The sequence below is a fragment of the Coptis chinensis genome, chromosome 3 (assembly GCF_015680905.1).
Source record: "Coptis chinensis isolate HL-2020 chromosome 3, ASM1568090v1, whole genome shotgun sequence".
Lineage (NCBI taxonomy): Eukaryota > Viridiplantae > Streptophyta > Magnoliopsida > Ranunculales > Ranunculaceae > Coptis > Coptis chinensis.
In genome coordinates this window covers 43,661,460-43,685,849 of record NC_141458.1, presented here as the reverse complement: position 1 = coordinate 43,685,849, position 24,390 = coordinate 43,661,460, and the positions used below count along the sequence as shown (strand labels likewise).

Genomic DNA, 24,390 nt, shown 5'->3' with positions numbered 1-24,390 from the left:
AAAGATTTATATGGGATACGTCGAATATATCAACAAATATCGTCGATATTAAGATATATATCGGTTTAAATATTGTTTAATATTCGGACCGAAATATCGAAAATATCCATATCGGATACCCTGATTTCCGAGATATATCGGGCGAAATGTTCGGCCCTGCCCAACACTACACAGGAAACGAGATGGGACCAGTATATGTGTCACAGTCAAAGCAAAGAGAAAGAGAAAGAGAAGGAGACGGATAGGTAACTAAAATCTAATGACCAGTTCTTAATCTAAACATAGCAATTCTCGTAAATCAGGTCTCTCTCCAATCACAATCGCATTGTAACAAAACAAAGCCAATCATCATTTTATAAAACATGTCTCTAATCTTTTTCACTATACCACCCAATGGGCGTGTCTTCAAGAACTCACGCCAGTTCCATGCGTTCACGTTCCTTACTTTTCCCAGTCACCGCACTCTTCACACTATGCTTATTCACAGCTCTCATTATCTTCAAGGTACATATCATTATCATCATTATTACGTTTTTTTTATTGGCAAACCTGTTTTTTAAACGAGATCAGACTGGCCACAACTCTGGTATCATCACCCAAATATTTTACCAATTTTTTCTCAACAGGTTGATGACTTCGTTTCGAACACGAAAACAGTGGTTGGTCATAACTTAAATCCAACACCATGGCATTTGTTTCCACCAAAAGAGTTTGAAGATGAATCTAGATACACTACAGCTTCTAAAATCATACAATGTTCTTACCTTACATGTCGGCATCGTAAAAATATTGATGCACCCTTAGGTGATGTATCTAAGCAGTCACGTAATTCTAGTGGAAAGTGTCTGTCTGTCTTTCGATGGATACATTATGATCTTGAGCCCTGGGTGAAGTCACGTATATCTATGGATAATTTGATGGAAGCTCAAAAGTTTGCGGCATTTCGTGTTGTGATAGTTGGGGGAAGGCTTTATGTCGATTTTTATTATTTGGAGTTTGTTGCAGCTTTTGAGGAGGTATCCAGGGATGGTTCCAGATGTGGATCTTATGTTTGATTGTATGGATAGACCTGTTGTTAATCGGACTGAGTATGGGCCAGAGAGTACTTGGCCTCCACCTCCTTTGTTTCGATATTGCACCACTAGTCAGCATTTTGATATCCCATTCCCTGATTGGTCTTTTTGGGGCTGGTAAGAATAAGAGAACCTTCTTCAAAATATTTACTATCATTGTTGTTTTTGTAATTTTAGATGTCTTAAGAACAAAAGTGAAACAGGTATTTGTTGAAACGCCTGAGAAATGCAAATACCGTAAACATTTTATTCAGTAAAGTGGTTAATCACTATTATATATTTATATGACTACATCTAATGCTGGTATATCTCAGAACATTTTTTTTTTTGGTTTGAAATATTTAGAGGGTTTAAGGCAGACCCACACCGGTTACATTGAAGGACCCTAGCCCGAAGGCTCATTAACCCCGAAAGGAACCTAGCCTGAAGGCTCACCAACCCTGACGGGAACATAGCCCGAAAGCCTCTCGCTATATCTCAGAACTTGGGCTTGTCTAAAGTTCGAAATATAAATGAGTGGGAAGTCGGCACACTGACATCCTTTAAGACTAGGCTTGGTGAGCTTCTTTAGATGTTATAGAGTAGTAACAAGAGAACTCAGTATTAAGGTGTCTTTTATGGTATACCATTCTATTTTGCTGTTAGTTCTTGCTGTGAGAGCTTTTTCCTAGGGACAAACTAAGGTTACTAATCATGGAGAGGAGCGACCATGGAAATGAAATGGTCTATTCCATATTTGCATAGGCATGCTCTGTATCCCTCTTATTTCTACGCATTTTGGTAGGGGTTCTCAAAATTCTAAGGGAGGTTGTTCCCCCTTCCCGAAATGCGTCATTGCTGATTTTCCTGGTCCTATTATTTGAAGGACTTACATCCTCTTAAGAGTTTTGTTATTTGCATGGTTGCTGTGTTGCAGCGCATCCTCACCGTAGATAATCTTAGAAGGCTTAAATACTTGGTGGTTTGTTATTTGCATGGTTGCTGTGTTGCAGCGCATCCTCACCGTAGATAGTCTTAGAAGGCTTAAATACTTGGTGGTTTACTATTGCTAGTCATGTTAGAAAAAAAGGAGTTGGTAAATCATGCACTTCACATTGAAAACTTTGCAACTGACTTAGAGCTCGAGCCTTACTTCAAATATATGTTAAGTACAAGATTAGTTTCTTCTAAGCTTGGCCTTTCTCTTTTGTTTTACTTTTGTTGATGAGAATAGTCTTTTAAGTTGTGTGTCTTGACAAAGAGTATCTAGTAACCAGATTCCAATGTGGCTCTATTACTTGGCACTTATATGGTTACCAGTTCCAAACTTGTAACATTTGAATTTTTATGCAGGCCTGAAACAAATTTAGAACACTGGGATGAGGAATTCGGAAGCATCAAGCAAGGTTCTCATGCTACAAATTGGATGAAGAAGTGGCCCCATGCATACTGGAAAGGCAATGCGGATGTTAGTTCTCCTGTTCGTACTGAATTACTACGTTGTAATCACTCAAGGCAGTGGGGAGCCCAGATCATGCGTCAGGTTGAGTTCTATCTACTCCCTTGAGCCTTTCTTTACCTGAACATGCTGTGTTGTAGACTTGTAGGTAGTTTACTTTTACTGGTGATGCATAGTCACTAACCTACAGGTATACAACTTCTTAATGGTTCTTTCTGTGCACAGAATTGGGTAGAAGAGGCAAGAGCTGGTTATGAACAGTCCAAGCTAGCAAACCAGTGCCAACATAGGTAAGTTTCTCTTCTCACCGTCTGTGGTGTATCTCTAAGACTATATAGAATTTTTCATGGAATAGTCGTGAGCAATCATTGTTTCGGACCATCTAATAAAGGGGTCTGACCTGAGGTTTCTAACAGTGAAAGCGGTAATTTAATTCTGAGCAGAGTAAGTACTTGTGGCGAGTGATGGGTTATATGTTTTGACTACACCCTGACTATCTCCTTCCGATTGCACCTATTAATTTTCTACTCTTTTAATCTATAGTATCTCAATTCAGTTGTATCCTGTTTAGTTCATTCTTTCGTTTCAAATATTGTATTCTTCTTATATAGATCCATCTTTGTTGTTTGTGCAGATATAAAATATATGCTGAGGGCTATGCTTGGTCAGTGAGCTTGAAATATATTGTATCTTGTGGCTCTCTTACACTAATAATAGCACCACGGTATGAAGATTTCTTAAGTCGTGGTCTTGTACCAAGACTAAACTATTGGCCTGTTTCTCTTAGTCCCGACCTATGCCGGTCCATAAAGTTCGCTGTTGATTGGGGAAATGCAAATCCGTCAGTGGTAATCTTGTCACATCTTCCCACTCTATTTTTGTTGTTGTTGCTGTGGTTTCTGGATTAAGATTGTTCTTTTTAGAATTAATGTACATCAAAATATCTCTAGAACTCATGTTTTGATTTGATGGATCTGAATTTTCTGCATAAGTGCAATTTTTATACTCAGTAATTGTTCTATGTTTTTTTATCCAAATAGGCAGAGGCAATAGGGAAAAGAGGCCAGCAGTTCATGGAAAATATGTCTATGGACCGGGTTTACGAGTACATGTTTCACCTCATCAAGGAGTATTCGAAGCTGCAAGACTTCAAGCCATCTCCACCTTCATCTGCGCAAGAAGTGTGCATGGAGTCTCTGCTTTGTTTCGCCGATTCGAAGGAAAGGGATTTGCTTGAAAGATCAACTGCCTCCCCTTCAGCATCCCTACCATGCAGCCTCCCACCAGCTAATATGGATATAATCAAGAATTGGATACAAAAGAAAAGTAGGATTATTAGCGATGTACAGCAGTTAGAGAACAATGAGCATGTATAAAGGCAAGCATTGCAATATAATATGTTAGATAGGTATTTTTGCCCCCTCAATGCAGACATAGATTGATATATGTGCTCCCACATTTTATAAAATTTTGCAACATTCAAATATAATTCACACTTCAGGCTTCTTTAGTACTTTTGTAATGTTTGCCATCTTTCTTGGCTATCAAGTTAATTCTCTTGACGCTTGGATGAAAAACTCATAGGGATTTGTCTGATCCCCCAGTAAATGATTGAAGAGTACTCGTGATTGAAAACATTGTGTTTTCTTTATGTTAAGGAGTATGCAGGTGACAGAGCCTCTAAGCACGCTTCCACGTCAAAGTGAAATGTCGGCCGGTGTCTCTCGCCAACCTACATCATTGCAGCTATCTCCTACAGTTCGGGCAAACTCTTATAGTAGACCAGGTGGCAACAGGGAAACTGGACACAATCGGCTTACTAGTGATACTACACAGTGGTTCCATGATCTCTCTAGTGATCAAGACAATTTTATGCTCTTTGACACGGAGGGGATTGCAAATGGGATGACAAGTGGAATTGCAGAGGTATTATAGTTTAAGGAATCTGTTTCTCTTTACTAATACACCAGAAAATGTGCTTTCTATTGTGGTCTTCTTTGGATTGTGATGTTCTTTGCGTTTTGTAGGTTTTATCAGCGCTTGAGTGGATCGACCAGGATGAGGAGCACACAAATGAGGTTTTGGTCTTTGTGGTTTTATTGTCTTAATTGTGTAATTTTTCATTGCAATTCTCTCTTTCTCATTGTTTTTGACCTTACTGCAGCAAAGATTGGTTCTTGGGTCTAATTTGCTTTTGGATGGCCTAGGCTTTCTTGATCAGCACAGTGATATGAGACTGGATATTGATAACTTGTCATATGAGGTTTGTCATTTCATCCACAACTGCATCTTTGCTTATTCCTAATTTTGATCTGATCTGAGGTCTCATATGTTTGAAAATTACTTCTTGGAATATGCAACATGTCCCCGTTTACTCAATATGAAGCTTCTGTAATCTGTCATTGTAAAGTATAGTAATACCATTATTTGGTTTCTGAAAGACCTAAAAGCACAAAGCAGTTCGAGAAAAAAAAAAAAAAAAAAAAGGCACAAAGCAGTTCTTAGAAAATTTAAGGACCTTGAGAAGGAAAGCCATCTTCCTGACATTAGCATTCAATGTATAGGAATTGTTAGATCTAGAGGAGAGGATGGGAACAGTCAGCACGGCTCTTACTGATGAAGCATTGTCGAAATGCCTTGAAAGCAGCTTCTATAAGCCTGTATGTTCAGATGCCAGGAGTATAAGCAGTGTGGACAGTGATGTCAAATGCAGTATATGTCAGGTATTTTCTTACTCCTCAGAACTTCAGATAGTAATTTCGTGAAGAAAAATTCATTTGCTCAACCACTTTTTCTCCTGCCCTTCCTTAATGCATACTTCAGTATGTCATGTATATTTTCTTCTTTCGCATTAGGTTTACCACAATTTAATTGCCAACTATTGGCAGTGTGTTGGACGAGATCATTTCGGCAATGATAATTTCTAGGTTGCCAATCATTCCAATAGCATTCGAAGGGAGTGTTTTTTTTTCTTTGCAACTTTTAACTTCTAGAATTGTATGTTGAAGGTGATGTGGTGGGGAAGCTAGGTGTGACCACAGGTACCATATGGCGTGTATCCATCAATGGCTGCAGCAGAAGAACTGGGGTCCAGTGTGTAAAGGTCAAGCAGCACCCTCTTAGTTTGCCCGTTAATAATCTTCAGGATTTTTTTTTGGACAGTCCTGGACAGTTAGGTCTGTCCTTGCTTTTTATTTTCTACACTTGTAAATATTATTACATCCCTTTGATCTATGGTCGAATAAGCGAGAGCACATCATATCACATTCACGTAAGTGGATACGTAACATCATCAACTCTTGTTATTTCATTGACCAGAGTGTATTGTGTATACCATAATAGTACATTCAATGTAAACAAACAACTGAAGCAATCTTAAGAAACTTTATTTTCTTTTTGAGTTCAATTTTTCCTGTGATCTTATTTTCTGTAGTATGGGAATTGTTATGCCTTTTTGATGTGTGGGATTCTATCTTCTGTCATGGCGCTGATTAGTTGGATATAATAAATAAGTAAACTTTTTTGTTTCACCCACTGTTTGATGAGTCTGCCTGATCTTACCATGAAATTTATTTTGAATCACTGACCCTAGTTGAATTGAAAGAAAAGAAAAGAGGACAAGTAAAGGCGAATAACAAAGTGTTTCTTGGAGTTATATTAAGAAGAAGAAGTTTAGGATGCCCATGAAATCTATTATTTTTGGTCTGTACATGATAAACACACTAGATAAAAGATCCTGAAATAAGCTATTGAGAGGTTTTCCGAGGAGGATATCGATTCGAATAGATGAGTAATCTTACTACATGGATGAAGAGATGTTCGATCTAGTTGTACGTGTAAGATACTAACCACTGAAATCCCCATCACCAGTCCGTTGATCGAAACCAGGTTTGTAAATTCATTCATCGTTGTATCAAGGGCAATGCAATATGCCAAACAAAATGTGAGAATTACCGAAATTCCAATGCCGGTCAGTGGTAAAATATCGCAACAAAGTAATGTAATGGGCTTTTGTCTAAAGAGCCCAGCCCAGCCCAGCCCAGCCCAGCCCAGTTAAAACCCTAGTAGAGCTATAATATTATTTAACAAACAAGAAGCGCCGGTTCTCTCATTTCATTCAACATTTAATCAGCCTCTCTCTCTCTCTCGCAGGTATTCTAATACCTTATTTGTATTTGTCTGCTTTTGCTACTAGTTTAAGATGATGAAAATAGAGATCTGTTATTTTTACTTCGATGGTTTACTTGTTTAAAAATCGATTCAATCGTATAATAGTTACTTTCATGGTTTACTAGTTTAATAAAATCATGTTGTTATTACCCTACTGCTATATTAACATGATGTATCCGTTAAAACGATTCAAGTATTCTTCTTTTTTCAATATTATTACTAATAAATGAATGAATGAATTGTTTGATATATGTATGGTGTTAAGTGAGCTATGTTTAGAGAGCAAAACATGGTTTTTGCAAGTTTAAACGTTTTTAAAAAAAATGGTATATATTGTTTAATGTATTTATTAATATTTGGTGGGTCAACTGTTATAGCGTTGGTATGATGTTATCAAGTCGTTAATGTTGTTACACTGCAGTTCATCCTGTTTAATTGATAGCTATTTGAGAGATACTTGTAAAATCATATTTGTATGACAGTCACTGTTTTATTTATTATGCCTTGTGTAACGTGAAAAAGATTTGTGTTTTGTTTATTAAAAGTCTCCCTGACTACTCATGCTATATGACTGACTTTAGGTAAGTCATGGTTAAGCATAACAATGTTATCCCTAATGGTCACTTCAAGAAGCACTGGCAGAACTATGTAAAGACGTGGTTTAATCAGCCTGCCCGCAAGGAGAGAAGACGTAATGGTTAGTCATCGTAGTTCTCTCCCTCTTTTTCCTATTTAATAATTTCTCAACTTTTTTTTTATGGTTGATGTAATCCTTATTATATATTATTTTCCATTTCCAGCTAGGCAAGCCAAAGCAGTGAAGATTTTCCCAAGGCCTACTGCTGGGCCACTTCGTCCTATTGTTCATGGACAGACCTTGAAATACAACATGAAGGTTAGGGCTGGCCGTGGATTTTCCTTGGAAGAGCTTAAGGTGTGTGATCATCTCGTTCCTTGTATATTTATTTCTGATCACGTTAAAAAATTAGCTAGTCTTGCTCTTATGCTAAAATTATGACTAAGCTAGTCTTCTATACTTCTCTGTTTGTTCCATGTCACAAGAATTGTATTGTTTTTTCCTTGTACTTCAGGCTGCAGGGATCCCCAAGAAACTTGCGCCTACTATTGGCATTTCAGTGGATCACCGTCGTAGGAACCATTCCCTTGAGGGTCTCCAAGCCAATGTTCAGAGGCTGAAGACCTTCAAGGCCAAGTTGGTTGTCTTCCCTAGACGTGCTGGCAAATTCAAGGTATAATTTGTCTTCCTTTCTCTCTATTTGTTTCAATATTGTTATCATTATCTAGTCGTTTCTGTAAGTTGCCTTCGTGTTCATTGCAGCATACTCTAACAATCCATTGTTAATATTGAAATTTTTACTGATTAAGATTAGATGTTGCTATTAAAGACAATATTATTAGTAAACCTGGGTTAAAAGTTCTGTGAGAAATGATATAGGATTTAGTCTGACATTTTACATGTTTAGAAAGCAATCAGTGTAGGATTTAATTAAGAAGGCATTTTCATTGCTATTCAGTATTCAAGTTCTTTGGGTTATGACTCTGAAACTGCTAGTTACCAATTCAAAGACAAAACATAAGGAGAGAAGTTTCACCATAAAAAGAACTGTTTTTAAATTGCTACTTATTTGTCTCACTATTTTTGCTTCTAAAATGACATATTTACCAAATCTACTCTTGTTGCAGTCTGGTGATTCCACCCTTGAGGAACTTGCAACTGCTACTCAGGTCACGGGTGAGAACATGCCTATTGTGGGTGATAAATCAACTGTGGAGCTTGTGAAGCCTACTGAGGAGTTGAAGGCTTTCAAGGCCTATGCAAAACTCCGCATTGAGAGGGTTAACAAGAAGCACCAGGGCACTAGGCTGAAGAGGGCAGCAGAGGCTGAGAAAGAAGAGAAGAAGTGATTGGGTAGACTGTTGGTCATTTTGAATGTTGGAGTTAAACTTATTCTGTGTTTTGAATTTGGAATTTTTAGAAATTTTAAGTAGATCAAATGATGGTCTCAATCTTTATGAGATGAAGTTTCTGATGAATGTTAATTTGATATTCTGTCATCTGCTAGTTTATTTTACCTTTTTGCATATGTTGATAGCCAAGCTATGCTTCTGCTTTACTGTTTGTTTCTTCTTGTCGCATAGGTTGTTCGCCATGCTTTTCGTCTATTTTCTGTTGTGTTGATTTCCTTGCTTAGCATCTGTTTTATGCTTGTTTCTCTTTTTGGCATATGTTAATAGCTATGATGTGTCTGTTTTCTGCTAGTTTATTCTTTTATTGCCAGTTTATTCCATTATGTTGGCCTATATTTAGATTTAAAGCTCACTGAGGTGTTCCATTAAGTAGCATTGCCAACTTAATGTTATCTACCGGTTAGCAGGCGCTACCAAGGTTATGTTTTCTCCGTATAGTCAAACAACCATATCTGGTTATTCTTGTTACAAGTTTTTCAGTTGCCTTCTTGCATGTAGGAGAAGCCGACCGTATTAGCTACCCAATGGCCAATACCACAACTTTTAAGTAAACTTACTTTACCAGATGAGGTTATGTTGTTTCTGAGTGGTTCTTGCATAATTAAGCTCATCTTGAAGTAGGTTAACGAAAAATAAAATAAAAAGAGCATTTTTTCAGTGCGCGAGATGTATGGTGCGCAGGCAGGTAATGTGGGCTTTTGGATCAGTATTTTTGCCATGCAATACACACGCACCCCTTGGTATGAGTGGCCCAGATTTAATAGCATAACATACGACCTGCGCACCATAGATTTAGCCAAATAAAAATAGCTCATCTTGAAGTTACAAAAACACCTGTTCCTTGCATAATTGCATATGGTCCTCATTTGCGGTACACCTGTGAACTAACATCCAAGCTATGGCAGCAGTTACTGGATGAATGTGATCATTCCACATTTATTTATTCCGTTAGACCTTGTTCCGTTTGTGTTTGACCTCTTCATATGCAGATGCTTAGCTAAATCTCCTTTTGTTGTCTGGCAGCCATGCTCCGAAGTCTTGATTTTCCGCACAAGGTTAGCGGATGGAAACATGTAATTTTTAACACTACAACGAGGCAATGTGCTTTTTCGTTATTTGTCATATGTAACGTGTTCCTCTGGTGTGCAGTCATTATTCATTAGTTTTAAAATTTCAAGATTGAACATAAATTCGGATTTAACTATAATCTATAGGTTGGCCCCACGTGGCTGCCCACCATGAAGTCTATGATATGTTACTTTACTCTATGATATATATGTTATCCAAGGTTACTATTATATATAGGGGTAGGTTCCGTTTACAACACTTTTTATACAATGTTTTATACAATACCTCCCACCGGACTCTTCAAGATGTTTTAAAGGCTAATTTTTTGTAAATAAGATATTCTCACCATGGATATTACCTCCACTAAAAATTGGGTCATTTGAACATTTCTAAGTTTGCCAAAAAAGGGTTACAAAATCGATAGTTTTAGACCGTTGATAAAAATTCATAGGTTGAGAGCAATTTTTCTCATGATTAGGAGTTTTCAAATGAGTTAAATTTTTGTGAAGATGATCTCCATGGTGTGAAGATCATGTCTACAAGGAATCAAGACTTAATTTATATTTTCAAAGGGTATTGTATAAAACGTTGTATAAACAGTGTTGTAAACGGAACCTATCCCATATATATATATATATTATATGAAATTATCATAAATATATTCAACTGCAACATTATGTTGAATAGAGTTAATATCCCTGTCCCAAATTATCAACTTTGAATGGGCACATACAGTGGCGGAGCCAGGAAAGTAAGTGAGGGTGAGCCAGCCAGACAAAAACTAAGCATACAAAAAAATAAAAATAAAAATATATATATTATATATATTAATGTATTAGAAAAAAAAAATCAAATCTAAACAAATACTTGTTCATAGTTGTCCTCGGACGGCCTTCTTTTCGCCGTTCTTTTTCATCTTGAAGGCGTAGTAAGATCAACTCGGTATCAATGCTATCAAAAACTTCTTTTTCAATGTATGTTATTAAACAATCATTCAACCATTCATCCGCCATCCGAATGCAGACGATTCTTTATGATATTCATAGCAGAAAATGCTCTTCCACAAATGAGTAAATGTAAAATCAACGCCAACTTAATCAACAAATAAACAAGTGGGTACACAATGTCTTTCTTCGTCTCAACCATTTTTTTGGCTAGGCCGCTAATTCCATTTATTTCACCAAACTTAGTATCGAACGCATCATCAATGATATAATTCTCAAGTCGATCCGCTTAATTCCATCGATCTATCTCGAAAAATCATCGGGATAAAGTCGAAAGCAAAACGGATCAACTTTTGCTTATCGAAAGCAACAAACGATTCACTAGGATCAAGACATGCCATACAAAGAAGTAATTTCGTGTTTGCTTCATTAAACCGGTCATTTAACTCTTGAATTTGCAAATCAATACGTTGATAGAATAATCCAACACGAAAGTAATGTAAATTGGTGTTTCATCGCTCTTTTCGAGACCTCCCTCGAGCCATATACCTCTCTTCCATATTTGGAACAACCACATCATGTTTGGCACATAGTGAAGAAACTTCGGTCGGGGACTATCCCACCCATCATCTCTCATCGCTGTATTTACCTTTGTTATTTTAACAAGAGCCATGGCATTGACAATGTCTTGGTCCATACCTGCAAAGCCTTTGACAAATCATTGCTAATTCCTAGTATCGCTTTCATCAAATGCAAATTGAAGATAAATTCAAAAGATCAAGACTTGAATCCAATAATCAAGTAAGCCTCACCTCTTTGTTCGAGCTTGAACCATTTTCCGCTACATTATCAAGCACATCAACTACTGAACCATAAGTGGTTATCATGCCAAGAAGTGTATAATAGTGTGAGCCCCATCTAGTGTCACCGGATCGTTTAAGACTAGTCTCTTGATTCAAGTGAATATTATTGAGAACAACTTTAGCCTTCATTGCATCTCTTGAACATATCCCCGCCGCTACATGATGCTCCAAAGTATTTACCACATTAGAGAGAATACTAAAAGGTTAGCGATTGACTCATGGTTCTGATAACCGCTACAAGGGCTAACGAAGTTTCGATGGGCAAAACAATGAATATAAAATGCAGATTCATTCTCCTTCATTACAAGTGCTTTTAGGCCATTCAAATCACCTTGCATATTGCTAGCCCCATCATACCCCTTGTCCCACGAAGTCTAGATATGCTCAACCCATGCTTGGAGAACAACTCATCGATTGCCTTTTTAAAGTGTTTGCACTAGTTTCCTTAACATGCATAACTCCAAAAATCTCTCAATCACGCAACCTTTCTTGTCGACATTAAAACAAGCGCCATTTGCTCCTTAATTGATATATCACGTGCTTCATCAACTAAAATAGCAAACAATGAATTCCCATAATCTTTTAGAATAGCATTTGTAGTTTCCACAAGAAATCTAATTCACAATATCTCTTTGGATATCAAAGGTCAATTTTCGATTTTTAGAAGCATTATCAAGAACTTTCTTAATGACGTTATGATCTTTTCAGAAATCGTATAAGTTCAAGAAAATTACCTTTATTGATCGACTCATCTGATTCATCATGACCACGGAAAGCTAAACCTTGTCTCAAAAGAAACCTAATGCAATCGGTTATTTAGTTAGGTGTATTCGATAATCCCTTCGAACTTGGTCGCATTTGTTATGCGTGAAGAAATGTCTCGATATATCTTTGCTCTTGATTTAACAAAGCTTTGTGCTGCCCTGTAAGCAATATTATGAGCACTATTTGGTCCTCCAACGTGCTCTTTTAATTTGGGTTTTCTTTCCCAATTAGTAAACCCCCTATGAGAAAAAACATCTCCACCTCCTTGTGCCCCCTTATTAGGTTTAAAGAGATAACAATATAGACAAAACACGGCATCCTCGTGAATACTATATTCTAACCAACTAAACTCCTCATACCACTCTTCCTGAAAGCGTCGAATTCTCTTACCTCTTGTTCTTGGAGGAAAAGCATGATTAGGCTGGCAAGGACCCCTAAGCAAATATGTTCTTCTCACCGAGTCTTGATCATTAGGATGATAATCTGAAATCTTTTTCCTCAGTGCAGGGTCTCCCTGAAGACTAGACAAGTCAAGTTCTTCACGATTTTCACGTTGAACCCGCTTTGACGTGGGTTGTTCAACATCACCATCCTCAATTTCTTGGTGACTTCGCTTTGAGGAGGATCCTACTTCAACACTGGCAACATTATTTGTGTTATTAGGTGGTTGGGTAGGTTGAGCGGGCAACGACTTTCCTTTGATCAAATACTTTAACATATCTGTTTAAATAATTAAAATAAACCATTAATCAACTGAATTGAAATTGCACTAATTAAAATAAATCACCAATATTATTATGATATTCACAAAATAAAATTAAATAAAAATATGTGGTTTAATGAATTCACAAAAAGAATACAAAAAAACTAAAAAATATGATTTAGGAATCAACTTAACATGAAAAGATAAAAAAAAATAAGACAAGAAATTTAATAATATTAGGCTTTTACCTAGCAAACTTTAGAAATTAATCAAATTATGAATAGCTAGTTAAAATAACAGAGAGAAAAGTGGAATTGTGGAAAAGTGGGTAAGTGGGGGCGTGGGTTTTGTAATTTTGTATAACTTTTTGATTAGGCAAAGAGTCAAACTTGAGTAAGGTATTGGGTTTTTCTTTTTGTTTGGTTTCGATTGGGTGTGTTTGTGCTTTTATTTTGTTTTTTGTCGGTTTTAGTTCAAGTTCAATACTTGTTGAGTCATAGTCTAATTCTAATTCAAGTATGAATACTATTGAGTCAATAAGTCGGTAATAGTCTAAACTCTAAAGTGCGAAGTCTAAATATGACCATCTTGAAGTCGTTAACTTTATGTACTTTTGTACTTTTGTTAGCTGTGTTTTCAGTTTATATAAATAGTACAACTTTTTTTTTGTCGAAAATTGAGGGTGAGCCAGTACCACTTTGAGCTCCATGGGCACATATTTACATTTATAGATTTAGCCAAACATGCACAAACTCAAAAGTTTCGAATTGCATGGGTAAACATATAAATCATTACCAAATCATGATGATATGTAGAAAAGGGTCACAAACCCTATCCCCAAAGCAAAATTTTGATAGATACACATCTTAATAAACTCAAATATATACAAACTAAACAAGTTTTGAATTGCATGAATTTATTAACTCAAATATGCACAAACTCAAAGAGTTTTGAATTGCATGAGTGCACATTTGCTTAAACATGCACAAACCATTGGTTTTGAATTACATGAGTGAATATTCATTGCACGATTTGGATTATAATGTACCATTACAAGTCAATTGATAATTAATGGTGGTTGAATATATATTTGTCCATGTTTACGTACATATCATGTAATTTAGCTTTCTCGCTCTCTCTTTGATAACAATTATAGATACTATCCAAAAACCTTAGTTTGCTAAGCTTGATGCTACTGGCAAGAACTACTTGTCATGGAAACAGGATAGATGCTCGTTTTTATTTAATTGCTACATAATTGGATAACACTATAGTGGTTGAAAAATCAAACCACACAAGTGCAAAAGGCCAAAGCAATCATTATGCTTAGACACCATATTGATGAGGCACTAAAACTTGAATACTTAACTGTTCAAGACCCCCTTGTACTATCAAACAATTTGAATGATAGGTTTGACCATGAAAGGACCATTCTGCTATCTCAAGCAAAACAAGACTGGATAAATCTCCGATTCCAGGATTACAAAAGTGTATCAGAATATAATTCTGCATTACACAAAATCACTTCTCTCTTGGAACTATGTGAAGAACCAGTTACGAAAGCTACTAAGATTGATAAAACTTTGTCAACTTTTCACGCTAATGATATCATCCTCTTATAGTCTTATCACAGGGCTAATGATGTCCGATTTTCAGATCTCATGCAAAAGCTCATTCTTGCTGAGAAACAGAATAACCTTCAAAACCATCAGCAACAACCCACTGGAACTAATCCACTTCCACAAGCTAATAATGTTGAAGCAAATAACAAGTGGAAGGGAAAAGGGTGAAAACACCCTACGTGGGATCACTTCAGTCAAGATAATGATTATACAAGGCAACAAAATAAACGAAAGTTTAAGCAAACCTAACACTGACGAGGTTTGTAATTGTTGTGGCTGAAAATGTCACCACTAGCAAGTATGTCACACTGGTGTTGTAAAAGTCAAAGCCTATCAAGATTAGGCTACACATCTTGCTAAGTCGAATGCTCTAAAGAGTAGTTTTTAGGATCCAGAAAAATTTCCAGAAATCACTGTGGAGGATTACAAGAATTTGATAAGGCTAATGGTTTAGCCAATTTTGATTGATTCTTCTTGGAACAATGTCTGTAGTTTAACTATTACTAATAAAGGAATAAGTATTATATATCTCCTTATATGGTTTACAAATAACTCTATTTTGTAGGATGGGCATTGAATGTTTAGTGGATAGTGCTACCACACATACAATCCTACAAGAAAAGATTTTCTTCTCTGACATTAGTTTGTCGAAAACAAGTCTACATACCATTGGTGGACAAGTTACTATCATCGAAGGGTATGGCAAGGCAAGTTTCAAATTACAAAATGGCTCCATATTGTTTTTTGCAAATGTTCTATTTGCACCAAAATCCCAACGATCCTTAACTAGCTTTAAGGATTTAAGAGCAAATGGATACCATATTGAGACTGCTGATATTAAAGGGGTTGAATACCTTTATATCACTAGAATAGTTTCCAGGAAAAAACAACTAGTTGAAAAACTACCAACTTTATCTAATGGTTTGTATAAAGCAACATTTCCCAAATTGAAACATATGCTACTAAAAAGACTACTTTGATGGTTCCTTTCTTGATTTGGCACAACCGATTAGGACATCCTGGAAAGAATATGGTGAGCAACATCATCAATAGTACAAATGTACACAAGTTCAAAGATGTAAAAGTCTTACCAACTCATGAATTTGACTGCCAGGCGTGTGCACAAGGTAAGTTAATTACTAGACCATCTCCTTCTGTTATCTCACTCAAACATCCTCAAGTTCTTGAGAGGATACAAGGAGATATATGCGGACCAATACATCCATCTTCTAGACCTTTTAGATATTTTATGGTCTTAATGGATGCTTCAACTAGATGGCACGAAACTTGGCATTCGCTAAACTCTTAGCTCAAATTATTAGACTAAGAACTCATTTCCCAGACCACTCCATAAAGTCCAAAAGACTTGACAGAGTCGGGGAGTTTACATCAAAAGCATTTGATGATTATTGTATGACACAAGGGATTGACATTGAACATCCAGTCCCACATGTACACACACAAAATGGTTTAGCAGTATCCTTGATAACGGATTCAACTCATTCCACACCCTATGCTAATGAGAACCCAATTATTACCAGTTTCTGCATGGGGACATGTTGTCTTACATGTTTCTACATTGATTAGACTTAGACTAACATCTTATTTGAAGTAATCACCATTTGAAATGGTCTCTGATCAGGCATTAGACCTGACATATATCATCTAAGGATCTTTGGTTGTATAGTGTATGTTCTCATAATACCAAATAAGCATATAAAAATGGGACCCCCAACGTCGATTTGGAATTTATGTTGGTTATGAGTCACCTGCTATTTTAAAATATCTAGAACATCAAACAAGTGATCTTTTTACTGCTAGATTCGCAAATTGCAGATTTGATGAGACAATCTTCCTTATATTAGGGGGAGATACACCTAATAAACAACTAGAACTGACTTGGATTACACCAAGTTTGTCTCATCTAGATCCATGTACATCTCTATGTGACGATGAAGTATGTCAGATATGATACTTACAAAATATTTCACAAATATTACCATATGCCTTTAATGATGCAACAAAAGTGACAAGATCACATGTACCAGCTGCCAATGCTCCAACACGTATTGACTTCCTTCAAGGAATGACATACATCAAGTTGTGATTGAAAGAGCATAAATGTCTCAAAATTGCAATTTGCAAATATGACAAGCTGATATACACTCAATGAGTGGTAGACCAGCTGATGATACATCTCAAACCCGCCAAAAATGAGGTAGACCTTTGGGGTCAAAAGATGTAATTCCTCGAAAGAGAAGGTCTTTGATAAATATACCTGATAGTAGTCACAATGACAATACTATCATGAGCATATCTCAAGCTCAATCATCTCATAACATGGAGATGATTTAATACGCCATCTAATGTATATGTTTGTCATGTGTTAATGTATTCATGATATAATATTAATTCAGATGCATATTTGATAATAATGGTTAATGTCATTTAAGATCATGGTTTTTCATAATTGTAACGAGTATTGTAACCACCTAAGTGGCCGACATACTTGGGAAATTATAATTATCATGACACTAATGCTGATGACATATCCAAGTCACAAATCTATGACTTGGATATGATTTTGGAACCTAATTCCAAATCTATGTCGATGCTAGGGTTTGACAACCTTGTTCCTTGCGAAGAACACGAACTCTCACACAAGAATTCACATAGAAAAAACCTTTCTCTAAACTAAAACTTTATTATTCATCAACTATACTATGGCCAATAGGCTACAACTCAATTTATAGCTTTGTACAACTTTGAAAATAGAACCCTATTCTAAAACCAACTCTAATCAAAATAGAAACATTAAATTCGTAATTAAAATAACCACAAAAATAGAAATAGCCTACAACACCTAGACACACTAATTAGTCTCAATTCCTAAAAATCCCTAAAAATACTAATAATAATAGTAACTAATTTGGGAATGATCAACCCTAGGATGCATTAGGTATAGGTTTTATTTGCCTAACCATGGTACGAGAATAATGGAAATCTTTAATGCTAGATTCTTTGAGGATGGTGAAATTAGTAGGAGTGACTTACCACGACATGTGTCTATTGAAGAAACTATGACACAATTACAAAATGTGGAGAAACTACGTTACAAGTCCCTTTACCGTTAGTTTCTAGAAAAGTTATTGTTCATACTATTGTTGATCAAATCAATGATAATGGACAACAAACAATTGATCAACACTCTATAATGAAAATATCGCCCTTGAACCAATTTGTGATGCCCCGAGACCCAACACACATCCCGAGGACGTGGAATGAATCTCGAGGCAGACACCTATCCCGATTCTACCGAAATTTCGGCAGAGTTTCCTTTGTTTGATCAACATTCGTAAACCTTAAAAACCTGTCATAAACCTGTCATAATCCCTGGACATCTCATAATTCATTCTTCCAACCATATATATATATCCAACAACCATACATACTACTCCTAACTTTAAATACTACAGGGATATGATGGTATATCTACAAAACAAGGAGAACCGTCGCTAAATACATCGATTATTACATCAAGATGGCCTAGCTCACTATATATACAACCAAAGGAACTAGCCTCTTACTATACAACCAAAAGATAAAAGAGCTATGCTCATTATATACAGCAAAAGAATAACCTAGATTATCTCTATACAGCCCAAAATATAAACTTGACTCTGTCTCTCGTCAAGCATAAGGGAATCCTCCCAAATCCCCATAACCCTCATCGCTAGGGTTAGGAAAAGCCTTCTCCGTAACTGGCTCGTCTGAAATGTTAAGTAGGATGAGCAACAACTATGCCCAGTAGAAACGCACATAACCAATAAATAGTCTACTTATAGAAAACATTTAAAACATGCAGGGTTTCCATATTACGAATAAAATATCGTGACTATATACATACATCACTAACTAGCATAAATCATTTCGAGATGCTTCGTTAATATTCAAAATATAGTTTTCACAATCATCATACAACTATTATGGCCGCTGCATCCTATTAGAATGGTGAGGGTACGACTGGTACTCAGCCCCAGTCACAGGCAATCTCGGTTCAGTACTTTCCAGTGTGAACCATGCACCGTTGTTTTCCTGATTTTACCGGCAGGGAGATGAAATGCCGTTGTTGTGTTCGTACACACAAAATCCCCAAAGCTTTTAGGGCTCAGGTGGGCCCTGTGACCACGACCTCCATACGGGCTGTCACCTAACTTACGGTGGTCAACCGTTCGACGACTGCAGACTGCTCAGGATCCTGACACACATCCAGGAGTGGACTAAACTCTCACTCCTCGCGTCTAAACCTCATCGAGGTAGCATGTAACCCCACTCAAGCTAATCACCATACAACATGACACATACAAGCATGGTTATCTAGAAAAGTAGAAAAGGAATTCCCAGACTACATCCAGTGATGCATCCCTTTAAAGGTGGCCCACCACCTCGAAAGGTGTACACCACAGTTGGAATCCTAGAGCAAACTGCCGTCTCCGAAAATGCGACAACAGTTCTTTCTTTATAGGAATTCACAATTCCTTTTCTAAATCCCCTCGTGATAAACATAGTAATATCTATATATATACTCATATTACCGATTGTTTTCAAATACTCTAGTTACATATTTAGTTTTTCTTTTAAAACTGTTGATTATGTAGGTGTGAGTTCCTGGATTTCCCATCATCGAGTAGAACAACCTATGACTCCCAAACGGCCAGTCATAGTAACTAACAACCGATGATTCCCAAACGGCGAATCATCGTAAATAACACGACCATCCCGGGAACAATCCAGAACCTCGCACCTAGTTACAAACAACCGGGTAATCCTTACCCGCATTACAAAATCCATCTCTCTGTCTCCTTACTGAGACAAGAGACGCGAACTTTTCCCAAAACCAGTTTTTCACTTTTAACAAAGAAAACAATCCCTCGCTACCCCGATTTTACAGAAAACCCATTTCACACGAAAGCTATCTATATATATAGTTTATAGCGAGGAAATACAGTGCAAAACATGAATATCATATATACATGCATGGTTGATACGCAACTATCTATTTCCAATTTAAACAATTCAAATCATGCATAAAAATAAGCAGGCTATATATTGGTATGTAGGTTCCTACCTTAGCAAGCTCCGTTCTCCTCAAGTCCACTTAACCGAATCAAGCTCGCTTAACCGAATCAACTCGAATTCACTCCTATAACAGCATATACATATACGTCGGTTGTTAGAATTGATCGAACAACGAGGAATTCTTAACTAATGTAAGCCGAGAAGAAATCTCGACGTTAAGAATTGGGTTTCGGATAAATTTTCATCTAACTACCGTTAACAGAGCTACAGGCCATTTCTGGCACTGATACTCTGACAGTCTCCGCGGCCTTTATGTCAATACCACTCCTATCAATTCCACCAACGATTAAGATTTTTCCCAACTCCAACTACAAACAAATTCCACTCTTCAATTCACTTTAAATCTAGAAATAATTATGGGGTGTTCCTTATCAAACGTTCATCAATCGACCTAATCCTAAACAAGTATATAAATAACATAACTTCTCTGAAATAGAGTGAATATAGATAATTCTTACCGAGTCAGTAAGAACAGCTCCCTAGCTAGCTGCTCCACCGATATCGCTCAACTCACTCTTCTCCAAACCAGCTACTGCCGACATTCAACAACCAATTTCAATTATTATTATCATTTTTTTTCCAATACATCACAATCCCATCCAAATTTCAACACTCCAACCATAATAACTTCATCAAATAGAGTATAGAACTAGAGAATATCAAATCTCTTACCAAATCAGTAAGAATGCTTCATTCAGCTTTCTTCTCGGCTGATTTCGTTAAGCCATTCCTCTCCAAATAGCTCTTTGTCGAATTATACAACCACCCCATTCAATATCTCTCATCAATACAACCTCAAGCTATTGAATTTGAATCTAAACATTAATTTGAAACGAATTTAACTTACCTTTCGGAACTACGATGAAATTCCATTCAATTTCGGCCGCACACTTGGGTTTATAGTTTCTAAGGATTGGGTGTTCTAATTCTTGGTTTGAATCACTGAATTTGGGAGAAGGGAGTTTCTCTCTCCTAGGGTTTTAAAGAGGTGCGAATTGGGGAAGAAGAGGTGCGATTTTTTTTTTTTTTTTTTTTTTTTTTTTTTTTTTTTTTTTTTTTTTGCTCTTTGGTGCGATACGGTCAAGGCCCAAGCCCAATATGACCCAATTGGGCTTAAGGTCCTAAATAACTTCTAACCCCCACTAATTTGACGTTGCGTCGTAATTATTTTTTTCCGGCCCATCCCGCTAAATTTAATTTTCTATATTCTATCTCACCGCAGGCTATAACAATGACCCACTCATGCGTGTTAACTCGTTAACTTCGTGCCGGCGACGCTAGACCTTAAAACCGCTAACCGGCATTTTGTCAAATTTTCACATATGGGTTGCTTACCTAACGTGACTTATGAGTCGGAGTTAAGTTTCAGTAAGTTACGTACGGTTGAAATATAACCCGACGACCAATTTACATAAACGACCCTAGATTTAATATGAAATTTATGAAAATACCCTTAATAATAATTCAGGACTTTACATCCTACCCTCCTTAAAAGAAAATTTCGTCCTCGAAATTAAATCATACCTTATTTCTCGAACAATTCTGGATATTGTTGCCTCATATCGGCTTCTTTCTCCCATGTTGCTTCCTCTACATTGTGATTTCTCCACAAGACCTTTACCAACGAAATGACCTTTGACCGCAATCTCTTTTCGCTCGCATCTAGAATATGAACTGGCCCTCCCGGATAGGTAATGTCTTCTTCCAACTCCAGCGATTCCAAATCAACAATATGTAGTGGATCCGGCTCATACTTGCGTAATATCGAGATATGGAACACGTTATGGACACGTGATAGCCTTTCTGGTAGCTCGAGCTTATAAGCTAGCTCAGAGATCTTCTGGATAATCAGGAATGGTCCCATATATCTAGGTGCAAGTTTCCCTTTCATCCCGAACCGCTGAATGCCCTTCTTCGGAGATACTTTCAAGAATACCCTGTCACCTTCATAAAATTCCAAGGGACGTCTACGCTTTATCCGCGATAGCTTTTCGACGACTACGGGCTGTGAGCAACCGATTCCGTATCACTCTAATCTTCGGTGGTGTCACTAACCATCTCTCGCCCCAACATAATACTATCTCGGTTTGAGTCCAAAGAGAGGTGTGTTCGCAAGGTCCGCCATACAACGCTTCAAAGCGGTGCCATACCAATACTAGATTGGTAGCTGTTATTGTAAGCAAACTCAGCCAATGCCAAATGAGTCTTCCAACTACCCCCAAAATCAAGCACGCAAGCCCGAAGCATATCCTCTATGATTTGAATGACTCTTTCCGATTGCCCATCGGTCTGCGGATGAAATGCTGTACTGAATTTCAGTTTGGTCCCCAATTCCCTTTGAAGACTTCTCCAAAATGAACCGGTAAATTGAGTACCTCTATATGAAATTATAGAGAGTGGTGCCCCATGCAACCTCAGTACATCTGACACGTAGATCCTACTTAGCTTTTCAGCAGAGTAAGTAGTCTTAACAGGTATGAAATGGGCAGACTTGGTCAGTCTATCCACAATGACCCATATAGAATCCATTCCCTCATCTTTGGTCCTCGGTAACCCGGATACAAAATCCATGGTTATATTCTCCCACTTCCATTCCGGAATCTCGGAGGTTTAAGAAGACCGGTGGTCTATGGTGTTCGACTTTCACTGTTGGCGGGTGGCACACTTCTTAACATATTCCGCAATGTGTCGCTTCATGCCCGGCCACCAAAACTGACGACGCAGATCTCTGTACATTTTGGTACCACCAGGATGAAGGGTATGCCGATCTATGTGCCTCCTTCAAGATACTATTCGCAAAGAGTGATCAAAAGGTACCCAAATTCTCTCCTCACGAATCGATGCTTCCATCTCCGGATTTTTCCCAATCAACATCCTCAGCATTATTCACATATCCTCGGTACCTAGGTCCATCCCTCGATGTATTATGGGCATTCACAATCTCCTGGACTAAGGTGTTTCCTGCCGTCACTGTCATCTGTGCTAAATAACAGACGCCGAGGATCTCCACTTCCATTTCCGTGATTTCAAAACCATAAGAAGCGGCCGGACTCCGGCAATTGCTACTCCTTCTTCATCATCATCGAGCACAAATATGTTCTCGCTTTCTACTCAATGCATCGGCAACTACATTTGCTTTACCCGGATGGTATTGCAATGTGAATGTATAGTCCTCCATGTACTCAACCCATCTCCTCGCCTCATATTCAAATCTTTTCTGCGAGAACAAGTACTTGAGACTCTTTGTGATCGAGAATATTTCAAACTTCTCACCATACACGTAATGCCTCCATATCTTTTAGAGCATGAATAATCGCCGCTAACTCCAAGTCATGAGTAGGATAATTCTTCTCATGGGCATTCAATTGTCTAGGGACGATACGCTATCACTTGGCCTTCTTGCATTAAGACACATCCTAATCCGGTGTTAGAGGCATCGGTATAAATCACATAGCTCTTCTCCGGATGCGGAATAGTCAAACTGGCGGTTACCAATCGCGTCTTTAGCTCTTGAAAGCTTTTTCGCATGCCTCCGTCCATTCAAACTTCACATCCTTCGTGTCAATCTAGTTAAGGACGGCTATGCTAGAGAATCCTTCTATAAAGCGGCGATAATAACCGCCAATCCCAAGAAGCTTCGATTTTCCGTCGGCGTCGGTCTCGACCAATTATTTATTTGCCTCTATCTTTGAAGCGATCAACTTTGATTCCATTCTCCGATACAACATGCCCTAAGAACCTCATTTCATTCAACCAGAACTCACACTTGCTGAACTTGGCATAAAGCTGATGATCAACTAATGTTTGGAGAACAATCCTCAAGTGTTCCTTGTGTTCAGCCCTAGTCTTGGAATATATCAATATGTCATCTATGAATACGATAACAAATTGATCTAAGTATTTCCACATCACTCGGTGCATGAGATCCATAAATGCAGCTGGAGCATTGGTCAATCCAAATGGTAACACCAAAAACTCAAAATACCCTAGTCGTGTTCGGAAAGCTGTCTTCTGTATATATTCTTATCGAATTCTCATTTGATGGTAACCTGTTCTGAGATCTATCTTCGAGAAATACTTGGCACCCCTTAACTGATCAAATAGGTCATTGATCCTAGGCAACGGATATTTGTTCTTGATAGTCACATTATTCAGCTTCTGATAATCCACACATAGCCGAAATGACCCATCCTTCTTCTTCACAAATAACACTGGTGCTCCCCAAGGTGACTGGCTTTCCCCTATAAACCCCAATTAATCTTTTCAATTCATCTAATTGGGACTTGAGTTCTCTCATTTCGAGAGGAGCCATTCGATAAGGAATCATCGAAATAGGCGACGTTCCCGGCATTAGATCTATAACAAAATCTATCTCCCGCCAGGGAGGCAATCCGGCAATACATGCGGGAACAACGCGCAAACTCACTAACTACAGGAACAAGCTCGGAAGATTCGAACTTCGGCCCTTGGAGACTAAGACCAGCTAACAATCCATATCTATCATACTTGAAGTCAGACTTGGCCTTCACCCCTCGAGATACCGTATGTCTAATCCCCTTGAACACAACCTCAGGCTGTCCCGGCACTCTAAGCGTCACTATTTTGGCAAAACAATC

At 37.6% G+C, this 24,390-nt stretch overlaps 3 protein-coding genes and 1 pseudogene across 4 annotated transcripts; 3 read left to right on the top strand and 1 right to left on the bottom strand.

Moving 5' to 3' along the window:
• Positions 1–209: 209 nt before the first annotated feature.
• On the top strand, positions 210–3,997 carry LOC147509722 (uncharacterized; annotated as a pseudogene). The gene is made up of 6 exons (XR_015218590.1): positions 210–504; positions 627–1,190; positions 2,406–2,595; positions 2,737–2,801; positions 3,146–3,359; positions 3,552–3,997. The product of XR_015218590.1 is annotated as an uncharacterized LOC147509722 (transcript).
• LOC147509721 (putative E3 ubiquitin-protein ligase RHG1A) lies at positions 3,781–5,917 on the top strand. The gene is made up of 6 exons (XM_086601950.1): positions 3,781–3,919; positions 4,170–4,437; positions 4,539–4,589; positions 4,676–4,774; positions 5,076–5,234; positions 5,520–5,917. Exons 1-6 carry the CDS (start codon positions 3,909–3,911, stop codon positions 5,538–5,540), a joined length of 609 nt encoding a protein of 202 aa, XP_086458076.1. The 5' UTR covers positions 3,781–3,908; the 3' UTR covers positions 5,541–5,917.
• On the top strand, positions 5,353–8,757 carry LOC147509720 (large ribosomal subunit protein eL13y-like). The gene is made up of 5 exons (XM_086601949.1): positions 5,353–6,663; positions 7,263–7,378; positions 7,482–7,615; positions 7,773–7,931; positions 8,386–8,757. Exons 2-5 carry the CDS (start codon positions 7,270–7,272, stop codon positions 8,605–8,607), a joined length of 624 nt encoding a protein of 207 aa, XP_086458075.1. The 5' UTR covers positions 5,353–6,663; positions 7,263–7,269; the 3' UTR covers positions 8,608–8,757.
• Positions 8,758–21,299: 12,542 nt separating this feature from the next.
• LOC147509719 (uncharacterized) lies at positions 21,300–22,345 on the bottom strand. The gene is made up of 2 exons (XM_086597899.1): positions 22,188–22,345; positions 21,300–21,711 (listed from the first exon to the last, which is right to left on the bottom strand). The coding sequence occupies exons 1-2, from the start codon at positions 22,343–22,345 to the stop codon at positions 21,300–21,302; spliced, it is 570 nt and encodes a 189-aa protein (XP_086454025.1).
• Positions 22,346–24,390: the final 2,045 nt, after the last annotated feature.

Coding starts and splice junctions, on each gene's coding strand:
- LOC147509721 (XM_086601950.1), top strand. Junction 4,590..4,675: donor ATGAGGAGCACACAAATGAG/GTTTTGGTCTTT, acceptor ACCTTACTGCAG/CAAAGATTGGTTCTTGGGTC. Junction 5,235..5,519: donor TCAAATGCAGTATATGTCAG/GTATTTTCTTAC, acceptor TGTATGTTGAAG/GTGATGTGGTGGGGAAGCTA.
- LOC147509720 (XM_086601949.1), top strand. CDS start 7,270: ATGGTTAAGCATAACAATGTTATCCCTAATGGTCACTTCAAGAAGCAC. Junction 7,379..7,481: donor CAAGGAGAGAAGACGTAATG/GTTAGTCATCGT, acceptor TTCCATTTCCAG/CTAGGCAAGCCAAAGCAGTG. Junction 7,616..7,772: donor TTTCCTTGGAAGAGCTTAAG/GTGTGTGATCAT, acceptor CTTGTACTTCAG/GCTGCAGGGATCCCCAAGAA.
- LOC147509719 (XM_086597899.1), bottom strand. CDS start 22,345: ATGGATTTTGTATCCGGGTTACCGAGGACCAAAGATGAGGGAATGGAT. Junction 21,712..22,187: donor TACGTGTCAGATGTACTGAG/GTTGCATGGGGC, acceptor TGAAGGTGACAG/GGTATTCTTGAAAGTATCTC.